Consider the following 16,250-nt stretch of genomic DNA (forward strand, 5'->3'; position numbering starts at 1 on the left):
CTCTACTGCATAGGCCAATAGCCTTTTGAGGCAGGGTTGTTTCTGCATATTAGTGTTAAGCTCATTATCATACATTAGTCACCATGTCTGTGGATACATTTTGTATGTAGTCTCCCTTCCTTGCTTTGCATTTTAATTGACTGATTCAGCTGCCATTTCTCGACTAGGATACTTGTACGTATGCGTTATAATCGATCAATGCGCACAAATATGACCAGACCATAGCGTCCATCGTATGATGCAAAACGTACCAGCAGCGCCCGAAGTGATCCTGAGACACGCTCACCAGGTCTCCAGCTATTGGCTGCCGCGGAGGTCACGTGCTTCAGCAGAATCCCACGTTTTGCTCGTGCTGGTGACGCACATTCAAGATCAAGATGGCAGCCTCCGTGTGTCGGTGTTACGAGGTTAGACGACAACATGTCATTCATTGCCGTTTTAGTTAATTTAACACATATGTGCTACACTTTGACAAGCCTATTAGTCCTACTTGTCTAGTGAAGGCATATATGTTTTGATGGACGCTATGTGTTTATTAATAGCGCATTATATACCTATTGATCAGATCACAGGAGGCCAGATTACATTTTAATTCCGGTTTTAAATGTCATGTAGTGTTCATGTTCTTGACGCTCTGATTGTATGCAAATATAAATTTCATGGTAATTTCGTTTTGCGTCCCGTTTACCTTTTCGACATTGTGTCCCAAACTACAGTGACGTGATTGCGTTTGGCTTCGACATGCTGTAACACACACGTAACATATGAATGCTTCAGTGGTGGTGACAGCAACAGTGACATGACTGGCTTCTTCGTTTCTTTGCAGCTCGTCGGAAGACGTGTACTGACCTTGTCCTCACGTTCTCTTGGCTCTCCGCTCGGAAGGTTCGATATCTACAGTCCCCGCACGGCTCAGAGTCAAGATGTCCAGGTATGTGTTCAATGCCCTGGTTATGTGATTGTTCAACGCTTACCTACGAACCAGGAATGATGCGCTGTGAAAATTCTTCAGGCTTCTGATTATGTTTAGCCCATTAATATGTTGTAACAGTGTTACAAAGGCCAGTTTCAATTTGGATACACCATGAATACTTTGACAAAACTAAAGATTAGAATAGAAAACAACTATATGTGTAGGAAATCGAATGCACTTGTAAAATAATGTTTGTAAGCCTATATATATATATATATATATATATATATATATATATATATATGCGCCTATATAACTGAGGAGAGAAGGGAAGCCTTTACTAGAATAGGTGATACAGTTTTCTCAAGCGACTTGCTTTCATATCCAGCATGAGTTTCATAAGGAGCCGGAAGGGTGCTCAAAGATGCCTACTAGTTGGTTGCAGACATTGGTGATTCAACCCAGTTCATTTAACGTTGGGAGTCGAACACTATAGTAGCCGGCATTCATTCAAGTCAACGATTCCAACCCCCCGGTCCCCGGACAGGGTCCATGGACCCATTAGTACCGGGCCTTTAAATATTTCCAGAAAAAAAAATAATGCATACATATCAAATTTTTATAACTTAAGCTATACGTGTCATGTTATTTCCTCCATCACATAGACATAAAATCGATCAATATGCAACTAAACCACTGTAAATTAAGCACTATAAATGCACTGTGTCTTTGCACTACTTTTGTGTTTATTGAAGACTTTTCTTGTGTTTCTCTTCTAAATTGTAGTTTTTTATAGTATTGCATTGTTGAAGGGAGCCTGAGACTCCAGCATTTCATTACTGTTTCATTATTGTTGTGAATATGACAAATAAACCATCTTGAAAAACAGCCACATCCTTTGTTTAAAAATGACGGCATTAAAGTTGAATGCCAGTCCTCCAAATGTTTTTATGAACATGCCAGTCCTTGAACAACAAACGTTGGGAACCCCTGATTTAAGTGAACCGTGGTTATTGTATATCTAGAACCCCCTCACCGATCCATTGGATTCTGTCCCCTGTGAAGGTGCGCCATGCCTCAGGTCGGAAGGGGTTCTTCGGGGATTTTGTGGAGAACTTACGGCAGGAGTTCGGTAAGAACCAGGAGATGAAGGACAACATCAAGAAGTTCAGAGACGAGGCCAAGAGACTCGAGGAGTCCGACGCTCTCCAGCAGGCCCGGAGGAAATATGTACGCATGGCATTTTGATTTACAGTATGGATTCATAACAGGAACATGGTCACACAGTAACTCATTCAAACATAAATTATGTTTTTTTCAATCTATTTGTGTTTATTTTACCTTTTAGAAAACAATAGAATCTGAGACTGTGAAGACATCGGAGGTGTTCAAGAAGACTTTTGGTTCTTTTAGTGAAACGGTGAAAGAGGTAAGCTCGCTATCTGTTACAACCTTTTTCCATTTACTCAGTATTACTGTTCAATAGCCAAGTGATTACTTATGAACAGGCCATGGCAGACTTTTGACTACCTTATTAATAAAAGTGTGTGTGTGTTGCTTTGTGTGTGTGTGTGTGTGTGTGTGTGTGTGTGTGTGTCTGTGTGTCTGTGTAGGGTCTGGAGGAGGTCAGTCGCACAGACCTGGGTAAGAAGATCAAGGAGGGGGTGGAGGAGGCGGCCAGGACGGCCAAGCACTCGGCCGAGTCCGTCTCCAAGGGAGGGGAGAAGCTGGGCTCCACGGGGGCCTTCAGAGCCATCTCCCAGGTCAGAGCTCACACACCTGATGAAGTGACCCCGCCTGCCCTGCCCTAGCGGCAGCTCCGCTACACCACACCGTGTTTATGTCAAGCAAACACGGTTTGTTTATGTCAAGCAAACACGGTTTGTTTACGAGGGTTTGAATAAGTACCTTTGGAAGGCGTTTTGCTGTGGCCATAACCAGTGTTGTGTGTAACACGTTACAGTAACGTAATTACTTTTTTCGGGTAAAAGTAGTGTAACGCATTACTGCAGAAAATATGGTAACGAAACGTAGTTCCTTTTTTCAGGCACTTTTAGTTACTTTTCCCAGGGACAGATTTGACAGCGACACTGCCTCAGCTGCACGCTTGCGCAATAGTCGCGGGCGCTCATTCCACACTGAGGCTGGTACAAGCAGTAGCATGCAGAGTGCAGTCAGTCATCATGGCAACCAACGGTAACTTTTGAGGGATGGAGGCAGTGGCGGTTTTAGGCACGGGCGAAGCGGGCAGCCGCCCGTGCCACCCCCAATGTCACATTGGGGGTGGCATGAGCACACAAGGAAAAAAAAATCATCCGCGCCGCAAAGCGGTTTTCTATTATCTATCATATCAATGTGTGGGGAATTGGCATATTGATACTGAGGAGGTGCCGTGCAGAGAAGCTGTGTGAGAAGGGAAAAGGGGAGGGGGCGCGGGGGACAGTTCACCTCTGGGTCTCCCAAATGGAACGGACAAGGGAGGGAACGGGGGATCCACTGTTAGCACAGATTGAAATCCTTATTGAAGCCTGCAGGGTTATGTGATAAACATACAGAGGAACACGGTCGCTGAGCTGCCCTGCCCCAACATTGCATGAGACGTTAAACTCAGCTAGAATCGCCGCCCATAACCATCATCCAAAATGTGATGTCAACAGACCAAAACAGCCACTGGATGGAGATATTCACTTTATTTTGAACTGATTGAAAATAAGCCACATAAAAGTAACGAGTAACAGTAACAAGTTACTTTCCAAACTTTCCATCCCTTAAGTAAAGTAAGGGATTACTTTTTTAAGAAGTAACGAATAACGAGCAAACACTACTTTTTAAAAGTAACTTCCCCAACACTGGCCATAACAGATTTGTATTACATCAGTCACCTTAGCTCCTCGTTTCTGATGGAATTCTACTTTTCTGGGTATACAGTATCTCACAAAAGTGAGTACACCCCTCACATTTTTGTAAATATTTTATTAAATCTATTCATGGGACAACACTGAAGAAATTACACTTTAAGGGATGTGAGCTATTTGACAGGATATATTGAACCCTTTTTAGCATCTGCTTCTGATAACGTTCCTCCAGGCCTTTCTGCTTAGAACCTGTGATACAGCTGCTCACCTTAATTATCGTGGAAAGGGAGTTTTTTTGTTTTACGGTGGATAGACCCATACCAGCAGATTAAGGAGAAGGTGACAACTGACTCAACAAAGGACCTATAGAAAAGGGTCCTCAGGGTCTTGTCAACATTAAACTTGGCCAGCTTCCTAAGGCAGTACAGGCGCTGCTGGCCTTTCTTGCAAAGCAAACTCGTATTTGGCTCCAAACACAGCTTGTCATCAATAATGGATCCTAAATATTTGTACTCTTTAACAACCTCTATTTCCTGACCATTTATACTTGTTTTCTTTTACAGTGTTAATGACATTACGCCTAAAGTCAATATACGCATTCAGTTCAAGAGAGGCATCCTGACACCATGTTGCAAAGTGGTCGATGACCGGAAAAGTTTCCTCCTTGTTCAGTAAGCTGACAATAACCGTAGCATCAGCAAACTTCACAATGTGTCAGTCATCAGTCACAGAGCGACAGTCATTGGTGTACAGAATGTAGAGGAGGGGGAGAGAGCCAGTGGATGTGAGGGCCCGGTCAGAGAGGTGACCATTGACTCTCACTCGCTGGGATCGATAGAGGATTCCAGTGGCAACCTGTGAAGCTCTGGGGAACTCCATGCCCAAGAGGGTTAAGGCAGTGCTGGAAAATAATGGTGGCCAAACAAAATATTGACACTTTGTGCCCAATTTGGACGTTCACTTAGGGGTGAACTCACTTTTGGTGCCAGCGGTTTAGACATTAATGGCTTTGTGTTGAGTTATTTTGAGGGGACAGCACATTCACACTGGTATACAAGCTGTACACTGACTACTTTACAAAGTATCAAAAGTGTCATCTCTGGGCACCCCGGTGGCGCACTGGGCTAAGGCGCATACCAATTATTAGGCATAGTCCTAATCGCAGAGACCCAGGATCAAATCTGGCCTGGGTCATTTACTGCATGTCCTCCCCTCTGTCTTCCGCACTTTCCTCTCTGTCTCTCTCTCTATAATAAAGCTGAAAAAAATGCAAAAAAAAAAAATCTTTAAAAGTGTCATTTCTTTAGTGTTGTCCCAGGAATAGATTTAACAAAATATTTACAAAAATGTGAGGGGTGTACTCACTTTTGTGAGACACTGTATGTTGTTGTACATCCTGGCACTTAAAAATAGCACTTAGCAATGTGTAGCGTCTTATTCTAGCTATCTTGTTGTATACGCGGAATGCGTTAACCCAGCAAATGTAAGTGCTTAGCACTTGAATATCTTTAGCCTACCGACAGCAATACATTGTTGCTTCTCTTTCTTCTGACAAATGTACTTATTGTAAGTCGCTTTGGAAAAAAATCATCTGCTAGATGCCCTCAATATACATTTATGCCCATATTAGTGCAGAGACGGACACTTCCTGTTGGTTTTGGTCCTTGTTCATGCTGTGGGTCCAGGAGGCGGTCCTAAGTGGCGGGTTGTGTTGTCTGTTCTGTGCAGGGCATGGAAAGCATGAAGAAGGAGATGGACATTGTGGACGATGGCACCTACAGAGCTCCACCTCAGCTCAGGAAGAGGAGCGAGTTCTCCTCCAAGCCGGGGGAAAATGACACCAGGGTGTATGAGGCCAACGAGTGAGTAGTTGTTATGGTCACCGCACGTGATCATGTGACCCTAGCCTCCTGACCTCACATGGAAATCCATTCCCGTTTAATTGTTGTTTGTATTGACGTCAATGCAGTTCCGCTAGTAGGGATTTTGGAATGGCCAAGTTAACCAACTCACATCCACCCCAGTCAACGCTGGTTGTACACGTGTTCTGTGGGTCACGATTTGCTCTACAGAGCGCGTCTGCATGCAGTGTTGATCAGAGATTACTAAAATGTAGTAAACCAGTAGGTACACTTTAAAAGCACAGTAGGAAACAACACAGCAGAAGGTACCACCAGTGCTGCAGTAATATAGTGGAGACAATGGAGGCCACTTAAAATGATTTATGACTGATGTAGAAAATCAATTCTGCTGCTTTCAGACTTTGGTCAATGTGCACATTGTTGTTAGAGAGGCCCTCATCTTTTATATAATGCATAATAGGATTCAAAGAGTATAATATCGTGTTGTATATTTGTTGGATCATATTCATTTGCCTACCTTTAAATATCTAAACCCAGAACTTAAAATAACTTTGCACTTTATCTACATTTGTTTGTTAATTTGTTTAGTATGATTCTACTTTATTATCTAAAAGCCAAATGTCCCCGCCTGGGGATCAATGAAGGGCCGTGTTTTAGATGGACTCTCTGGTGCTGCCTGTGTTCTCTGGTGCTCATGAAGCTGCTCTCCATGTGTGTCAGGGAGGACTTGGGCGTGGTGCTCCACAAGGACTCCAAGTGGTTCCAGCAGTGGAAGGACTTCAAGGACAACAACATGGTCGTCAACCGTAAGGAACTCCTGATTCCACTGCCATGACGAGCTGTTATTGTTATTGATGTCATCTGCTATAAGTGCCCCGTTTACTAGAGAGATTGATCGTTTTGAGGACTGATTTAAAAACTTGTGTGGCCAAAGAGCGAGGTGTAAATCAATTTAAAGACAGCAGGGGGTGCTGGCTCCTTACAATAGAGCTGAAACCAGGCACAACTGATGCAACCTAAGTTGACATGAACTTGACATGAACTGCACATGAACCCAGGAGTTCCTTGTTGTCCAATAATTTTCCAAATTCTGAATCCCATCTGTCCTCATTAAAAAGTCGCCCAGTAGCTTAAGTGTACGTTGTGTACGTTGTGTACGTTTCTGTCTCCAGGGTTCTTCGAGATGAAGATGAAGTACGATGAGAGTGACAACGCGCTGATCCGGGCGAGCAGGGCTGTGACGGACCGGGTCACTGACCTCATGGGTGAGACCTTCTCCTTGATACCTGGGGCCTCCCCCTCTGGGGCCCACATACAGACCCTGGTGGGCTCATCTCGGCTCCCTGAATCCTTTGAGCTATACTTACAATTCCTATATTCGATTCATAACACCTTTTTGTTTTGGATTGTAATAGAGCTCTGAAGAATAAGTCCCGCCTCCGAGGCTCCCGGTTCCCTTGGTCAAATGTCTACGGGAAATAACATGGGATTTATGAATGATACATAACAAACTCTGTAGGTGGCGAATAAGTAAAAGCTGTGTCACGTTTTGAACTACACACTTTTTCCATCTAGTTTCGACTGGGTTTGTGGATTTTCGGTGCCGTTAAAGTAGCATTAATTATCGTTTACTACTTGAACGGCACCCACAATGTGCGAGGGAACCGGAGGCGGGACTTATTCTTCAGAGGTCTATATCTTATCTATATCTTATTCACATACATGTCCAGTTGCTGAGGTTTTCCATACTTGACATTAGGCGGATGGTAACACCCAGATGTACAGGAATGTATGAAATAGAAGTTGACAATAACAATACAGTAACTGAACATAGTAACATACACAGAACATTCACAACTTTCTTTTGTGATTGGCTGAAGGAGTTTTGCCGCTTTTCCACCGCCAGTACCAACTCGACTCGACTCGACTCGCCTCGACTCAACTCGGTTTGGTTGCGTTTCCATCTAAAAAAGTACCTCTTCAATGTGGGCGGGTCGTAGAAAAGAACCTCTCCACCATGGGCGGGTCGTCATTGGGTTTTAATCACGGGAGACGCGATTCCCGGGAAATCTGAATCTGATCAAGACTATTTCCTGATTCCCGGGAAAGGTTATGATGGGAAATAAAATAAAAAGCGCAATGACTGCGCGTCTATTGTTGTCATACGGTAACGTTGATAGAGGCGAAACTCGAGCCCTAGGAAAGGAACGACACTGAAACGAAACAGCGAAACGCCGGTCCGTGGACTCCAGCCACGCCGGACACACACAACCACGCCCGACACACATAACGACGCGCAGCCTAACTCTAGCCCCGGGAAAGGAGCGACACACACGGCGAAACGCTGATCAGTGTCCCCCTCGGGAGCGGGTTCGTGGACTCCAACCACGCCGGACACAACTTAACTTGAGTGAATATTCCCATTTACAGCCGCTGGCCAATCAGTTACCAGCAGCCTGTTTACGTCACACAAAAGTACCTACTCCGCTGGCATGGAACCTCGACGGAGGTAGTACTAAAAAAAAGTACCCGGTACTAGGTACCGGGTACTTTTTTTGCCAATGGAAACGCAAATAAGGCGTGGCGAGTCGAGTCGAGTCGAGTCGAGTCGAGTAGGTACTGGCGGTGGAAAAGCGGCATTTGTCTGTCAAGGCAAGTACTCCCGCCGACTGTAATCGATGTGGTCCATAGTGATCTATGTAGTGAAACAGAACGTGAGTTCACGTGATCAGGATGGTCTCCAGGCTAACAGAACTGGTTTAACAGAAGTATAGTATAAGCACAAATTGCACAAATATACATTCATATGGAGTAGAGGGATTTCAGTATGGTCACATTTTCTGCTCAGAGCTTCAAATCATGTTTAGTCGCTGTGCAGGTAGGCAGTGAAATGTGAATACGCATCACCTCCGTTTGTTATTCTGAACTGTGTTTCCACATCCCATTGTTCCTACAGGTGGCCTTTTCTCCAAGACGGAGATGTCCGCAGTGTTGACGGAGATCCTGAAAGCCGACCCCAGCTTTGACAAGGACGCCTTCCTCAGGCAGTGTGAGAAGGACATCATCCCCAACATCCTGGAGGTTCGACCGCCTCTCTGCCGTTCATTATCCTACACACACTCTCACACACGGCTGTAATTACAGGGGAGGTACGCCCATCAATCTCCTGGGTGTGTGTGTTTCTCTCTCCATTGGTAGGCTCTTGTCCGTGGCGAACTGGATGTGCTGAAAGACTGGTGCTATGAAGCGGTAAGTGACTGTGTGCTCTGTACAGGTCTCGCACTATAGCAACAGTTGCTTATCTTTATTGTTTGGCTTGTGGTGTCAAACCTGTTTCTCTACAGTATGTCCTTTCTGGTGAAAGATCTGAGTGGAACGTCCGATAGCTTTCTCCTAACTTCCTTAACCGTCATGTTTACATTGTTTTTCTCGCTCCGTGATGAGTTGTGTACACTGAAAATGGCCTCAATATGAGTACAACAAATATTTACATTAAAAAAGAAAAACAATTGTAGAATAGTTTGAAATGCAACATATTAGCGATTAAAGTCCACATTGTAGATCTAGGTTGAAATGTGACAAAATACAGACATTCAAAAATATACTGGAAAAATGAATTACTAAAATGCTATTAAATCTGCTGAATTTGTTTTCCCCAGACGTACAGTCAGCTGGCTCACCCCATCCAGCAGGCCAGAGCTCTGGGCCTGATGTTCCAGTCCAAGATCCTTGATATCGATAACATTGATGTAAGCCCCGCAATACACACACTTACGCACACAAGAACACAGAACAAAGAACACAACATGGTTATTGCAGCCAACGTGAGTCAATGTACGTGGGCTTCTTTGCTCAATCTGTTTTTGTTTGTTGGCGTTTAGCTTGCCATGGGGAAGATCATGGACCAGGGGCCCGTGCTGATTATCACCTTCCAGGCGCAGGTCGTCATGGTGATCCGAGGCCCCAAAGGAGACCTCGTGGAGGGGGATCCGGTCAGTAGAACCTGATTATTACCACAGCATGGCGCACTGATTACATTCTGAGCCGCAAAATGCCAGGAAGTAAACATTCCTGGCATGGGCGACAACCCTGAAGAACATTTGTTTAGTTTATTTTTGTTTATCCGTTGTCCTGTTTCCCGGTTTTGATTTGATTGTGTTTCATTATCCCGGCGTCATGAGGAGCGCCGGCCTCGGTGTGTCCTTCCCCTCGGGGGTTATTTACTAATGGTGTATTTTCACCGGAGGGTGCGGGTCGGTTCAGTCTGCAAAGGTGCGGCACGGGCCGCGTTTCCACCGCCAAAAGTGGGCGTGACCCGGACCGAGCCGTAGTGAGCCGAGGGTGCCGGCAAGTTTGAGCTACACACGCCGTCCGTTGATTGGTCGACAGAATAGTCCCTTCCATGCGACAATAATATAATATAATATAAGATAATAACAAACAAACACAGTACCCCAGAGGTATTTCTGGACAACGGTGTCCAGAAATTGTTTATTGAAGAAAATGTTGTGCAAAAGTTTGCCGTCTTGGACGTCCTACATTGTTGCTCTTTGTTCATTGTGCGCGTTCTTCTTTTTCCTCGGATTTATTAGCAGGCTACACTGTGTCGGGCTGCTATGAGATCACGATGCTTACGTAGCTGCCGTGGCTATCGCCGTCCGGCTTAAACCCCGCCCACCGTAACTGAGCTGGGCTATACCGCACCCTCACTACTGGGTTGAGGCGTGCTGGGTCCGAAATTGAACCGCCAGTGGAAATGCGCCATAACGTGGGGGCCTGCTGAGACACCGCAACGCTGCTCTGGTCCGGCTTCCAGAGGCTCGTAGACGTAGTGCCCCACAATCATAAGACTCAGGCTTTTATCTGCTCGACTTTATTCTGCCGAGTGAAACTTAAACAGCAAAAGACGTCAATAAATAAATGAATGAAATGAGCTGAACTCGGGTCACCTGTAGCTGCGGCGTGTCTTCTGCATGTTGCTGGCGGCTCTTAGACCAGGTGGCTGGTGACAGTGAGACGCTGAACGCTCTCCTCTCCCCCCCCCCCAGGAGAAGGTGATGAGGATGATGCACGTGTGGGCGTTGTGCCGGGACCAGGAGGAACTGAACCCCAACGCAGCCTGGAGGCTCCTGGACATGTCGGCCTCCAGCACGGAGCAGGCCCTCTAGAGGAGCAGGAGCAGGAGGAGCTGCGTACACACACACACACACACACACTGACACACAGACAGAAGGCACACAGTCAGGGATGGCGTATGCTCAACAATAAGGTGGACTGGAAGGACGTGGATGTAGAATACATGCTCTGGAGCTAACTAAACTCTGACAAGCACACACACACACCCCTTCCCGCCAGACCCATGGCTGCGTGTGAGCGTTTGTGCATCTGCATCTTTTTTCATTTCAGAAAAGAAAAGTCCATGTGCTGGACCACATGCGAGCATGAAAACATGTACGTGCCGGGGGGAAGCCATGTTACATCAGGAGTGTGCGTGCGTGCATGCGTGTGTGTGTGTGTGTGTGTGTGTGTGTGCACATACACAATCAAATGTCTTTCTATGGTTGGAATGTGTTTTTTGCAGGCTTCCTAGTTGTGTGTGTGTCTGTGGTGCTTTCAATGGGAACCCTATTTATTTTACAATCGACCATGATTGCCTCTGCAAGGGACGATAGTTCTAGTCTCCTGGCCAGCATGAGCTCCATCCCCCGAGGGACGTGAAGAAAGCATCAAAGACTAGACGTGTGGCCCAGATAGAGCTGCCATTCACCTAAAGGCCAAAACAAACAACCTGCGCTTATATGTATGTTATATTATCTTACAGGATCCGGTCAAGATGTGTGTATTCAGATTTAGCTCTAGCTCGTCGTAGCTTGTCTGGATCATATTAATATAGACTCTTCTCTACTCCTTGTAAATATACAGTATGTTAAGCAATGCGTCTGTTGCATGCCGACTACAACAAGCGGCCCTCACCTACCTGAAGTCAATATTCTGGTTCACATGATCCACCTCAGTTCTTTCTAATTCAGTGTTGTCTCATCGCTGGTTCAGTTGCTCTTTGCAAAGGGTGGGACCTAAGATGAGAACATGTATTTGATTTTTTTATATATATATATATATTATTGTTTGTGTGTTCTGTTTTAGCCTTTCAACAATTTCTCTAATCATTCTAACTCAGACACCAGGTGAAATATCTTCTGCCAACATTTCAAATGTCCTTGTTTGCGAAAAATCAATTTGAAAGATATATAGAACATTATGCATCTTAATGAACATGGAGAGTAGCTGTAATGGCAATAGCTGCTGAAATAGTTTGTCGGTAAAGAGATCTGGCAGTTTTATTATGTCAATTCAGACATTATTTATATAGCATAACTATGACCGAAATATAAGTTGATTCCTTGTACTTCATGGAAGCCTGACAAGTCATACTATTGTATTAATAAGAGTCCACTGTGTATAGCTACTGGTCCACTCTGCACTTTGTTTACATAGAGTGACATAGAGATAAAGCTGAACGAACAATAAGGGATGTTGGTGTGTTTACACGACACAGCATACTTAAGCAGTAGGACATTGTGTATTGCTTGGTGGGGATAGTTCATCTTTCGTTAATGCATTCCGAATCTAACTGTTTTCACTGGTTAGATGTATTACCTGGAAGAATGCTAAAGCAGACGTTGTTTAAAGAGGATTTACCATGAAATAAGCAGTGATTCTGTACAACAGAAATGTATTTTAATTTACATACCAGATTTAATTGAAACTTTCCATAATGCTGTGTAGAAAAAAAGCCTATCTTGTGATATTGTAGATAACTTTTGAGTTACTTGCCATACAAGACTTGTCAAACCTACATCTATCCTGTCTTTCATTTGACCAAGTCATCTGTCTGCTCATATTTTATTTCTTCAGCCTCCCTAATTATTTGCTGTAAATAAAGAAGACTATTATAATATGCAGTCTCCTGGTTTACTCAATGTGTGCTGCGTTTGGTTGCTTGTAATGGGAGTGTATGGATATGTGAGTTGTCTGTGTGTGCACACACCCACACACACAACACAAGTTCAAGCCCTGACATGCTTTAATATACGTGCATGGATCCAGCCTTTGAAGTGGCTTGATAAACATATGGATTTGTCAATATATCGCTGACAGATAAAGCTTTAAATAACACGCAGCCGTAGATTGACTCACTAAACCCCGGACACGCTCTACTGCTGCTGTCTGTGCTGATGAATGAGCGGTCACTTCCTTATCTAACATGCTTTAGCCTATGTAGAAGACCCTTCTTTCGAAGAAAGATGGACGATTAAGCATATAAATACGATTGATATTTATTTAAAAAGTCAAAAAATTAAAAGATGTACTAATTAAATCAGATCTTAAATGATTAGACCCACTAAATGACCCAAACTCTGCTTTGTATCACAAATGATCATGTCTTCCATTTTTATGTTCTGACTTTTCCCACAGTTACACCACAGTTACAACACAATGTTGTCATTGCTGTTCTGCCCACGCCAATGAAATAATAGCTATTCAGTGTCCAGTGTTGAGTTGTGATGTTTGCTGACGCTGGAACGGTCTGCTCCATCAAGCCATCCCCTCTATTATTAGTGCCATAATTATGGGATAAGGACATCCCCAAGCTCTTGACTACATAATCCTCACATTGTGTTGTTCTGACTGAGGGCTCTCTGGTGCCTCAGCCCTTAAGCATATGGGCAATATGTGGGCAAGGCTTTAGTGTCAGAACTATTGTATTCACCAACTGCCAGAGGCTATCACAGTACAGCTCTACATTATGTGGTTACTGCACGCCCTTAAAACACAATGGGTAATTTAATATTCTTATTAGGGTGTCTAGATGTTGCCAGTTTAAAAATGAATTATATTATGTGTGTGTGTGTGTGTGTGTGTGTGTGTGTGTGCGCGTGCGTGTGCGTGCATGCGTGCGTGTGTGTGTGTGTGTGTGTGTGTGTGTGTGTGTGTGTGTGTGTGTGTGAGAGAGAGAGAGAGAGAGAGAGAGAGAGAGTTTGTGTGTTCAAGCTAGGTACTGTTTATGTGGATAGGTTTTATAGGTTGGGTTAGTAGCAGCGTAAAGTAATAGGGTTATTGTAGTGCATTGTATGTTGATATGTTTTAGTCTAGATTTTTTGTTTTGCAATGTTTACGCTCTGTTTACGCTCTAACTCTCGTTTTTACTACAGCTGCAACCCAAGTTGAACACACACACACACACACACACACACACACACACACACACACACACACACACACACACACACACACACACACACACACACACACACACAGGCACTAATGTTATGTTACTCAATTATCCCCTTTTTTCCCTCCAGTTCCGAGGAGCCCTGCTCTCTCTCTCTTACATAACGCTAGAAACACACATGGCCCCTGGGCAGGAGCCCAGCCTCCAACCCATTATGTTGATTGTCCGCCCGGGGACTCCCTCGGCGACTCGCCCGCTCGACCCCTGTCAAACAGAGACTACTTAACGCGCTCACTTTCCACATCAAGTTGGAATGTCCTCCTGCTCTTGGTTCTCGTTCTCGTTGAGGATCGCCGCTCTCCAGAACCGCTGAACCTCGCCACACGTCTTTGGGCGGCGGGATTCAGACGCAGCACGCTTGGACCGATGCCAGGGCTCGCTGGGCTTGATGGAGGCTGGGTGGAGGGTTGATGGAGGCTGGGTGGAGGCGCTGTCCGTGGTCCTGCTCACTTTCTCACTTTCTCATCCGGCATTTTAGATAGGCAGTGAATGAAACACAGTGTTTTGTTTTTCTTAGTTAGTTTTTGCATTATTTTCCAACTGCAAGATGAGTTCTGAAATCCTCAAGGTGTTCTCAAGGTATGTTTTGTAATGATTATTCAATTAATTGAGTGTTATGTTCTCCATTTAATTCTTCTTTTTTGATTTTACAAACGTTTGGATTTTTTTACCCTGAACTTTTGCAAGGTTTTATACGGTAGTTCTACTATCTAGGCCTATATCTCAGCAGACTGGCGCCTGCACTCTATTACTATTTGTTTTGGTCAAGTCGCCCTATACGATCTAAAGTAAGGATCTCAATGTGTAGCAGACCGAAGCTTCCCCGCCGGTCGGTCCTCAGGGGCCCCCCTGGGACCCCTTCCTCCCCGGGAGGTGTAGGTCCGTGTGAGTGATCTGCCGTGAACCGTGAAATGAACTGGGCCGAAATAACAACTCTTTCTGTTATCGTTAATGGTTTCTAGACTGTTGGTATTTCATCACCTCCTCGGGTATCGTCTCCTCTGTGTTTGATAGACTCGAACCCCCTTTGAGAAATCCCTTATGACCCTGAATCTGATGCAGCGAAAACAAATAATTTGTTGAAAAAAAGTTTTTTTTCTTTTATTTTGTCGATAATGATAAAAGCAATTTAGGAACTGGGTGCATCTTCAAATCTGTAATTGTACTTATTTATTTCTGATCTTTATACTCGCGTTCCCTCTGATGCACACACACTGGGGTTTTCTCTCAGTGAGTCTTCCTCACGAGGGCGCAGTGTATTTCAATTTGTGGGATTATTGTTGTTATTGAAACAAAGACTGGCAGGGCAAGTTAATTTATTGAATGCTTCCCAACAATGGCACAGATATAAATAGACCTACATTAACATTAGGACAAAAAATGTATTGTAGCATAGATTTCATCAGCAAATGAGCGACACTTGAGATATAGGCCTATTATAACGTCTCCTGTGTTTCTTTGTTTTCAAGACGTTGTGTGGAGCTTTAGCCTATTATTCCACGCGGTTGACATATGGTTCACTGTGACATGTTCCTGTAGAGAACCATTATTCCATTAACACCATTACACCAGGACCAATGGTTCCTGTAGACAACCATTATTCCATTAACACCATTACACCAGGACCTTCCATCCGATGTAGAATCACCATTTCATAATTGTTGCTGAGCCGGTCAGATTTTTTTTATTGTCTTCTCTTCCTCCATTTAAGCTGAGCTGGGCTTCGCAGCCCCCTCGCCCTGAGAGTGAATGAGCTATTAACGAGCCTTCACTAGAAGAGGAATCCTCCGGAAATAGATTGTGCTGACTCCGGAGCACCATTCACGTTTCTCCCGCCTTGACGCTGGCGTGACGATGACCAACAACACTCCCCTGCTTCTTTTGTCAATGTTTTGAATTTGATGCTGTTTTGAATTGGGTAGTGGTTAACGGAAGCGGGGATCAGGATTAGGCAGACAGAAAAAGTTGGAAGGAAGTGGACAGGAGAGGGGTTAGAACTTTTTGGTGCATGTTGTTTGTGTAAAGTATCTGAGAGCAACGTCACAATAACTCTGTATTTCCTCTTCATTTTCTCTTATTTACCTTATTTCCTAGAGGGTTTGAGCTGCACCGATAAGACCAGAAGTGGATGTAGAGACAGTGAAGAGTTATTTCCTTTACACCATGTTCCATTTGACAAGAACAAGCTACCAAAGCAACATGCTCTGACAGTTGTGTTATAAAATAGTATCATCGTAATACACCATCGCAGTCAACCTGACGGGGCTTAAGAACAACCGCACAGATCCATGACCGCCATCCTGGAACCGCTTAACCGAAGCTCCGTC

General features: G+C 44.4%; 1 protein-coding gene across 1 annotated transcript; it reads left to right on the plus strand.

Moving 5' to 3' along the window:
• Positions 1-370: 370 nt before the first annotated feature.
• On the plus strand, positions 371-12,588 carry LOC311360382 (mitochondrial import inner membrane translocase subunit TIM44-like). The gene is made up of 13 exons (XM_084480447.1): positions 371-407; positions 827-931; positions 1,979-2,143; positions 2,262-2,342; positions 2,527-2,676; positions 5,497-5,630; positions 6,351-6,436; positions 6,803-6,895; positions 8,587-8,711; positions 8,829-8,879; positions 9,290-9,379; positions 9,512-9,622; positions 10,679-12,588. Exons 1-13 carry the CDS (start codon positions 378-380, stop codon positions 10,796-10,798), a joined length of 1,341 nt encoding a protein of 446 aa, XP_084336573.1. The 5' UTR covers positions 371-377; the 3' UTR covers positions 10,799-12,588.
• The last annotated feature ends 3,662 nt before the right edge of the window (positions 12,589-16,250 follow it).

This window comes from Micromesistius poutassou (genome assembly GCF_964030765.1).
Source record: "Micromesistius poutassou genome assembly, chromosome: 16".
Classification (NCBI taxonomy): Eukaryota; Metazoa; Chordata; class Actinopteri; order Gadiformes; family Gadidae; genus Micromesistius; species Micromesistius poutassou.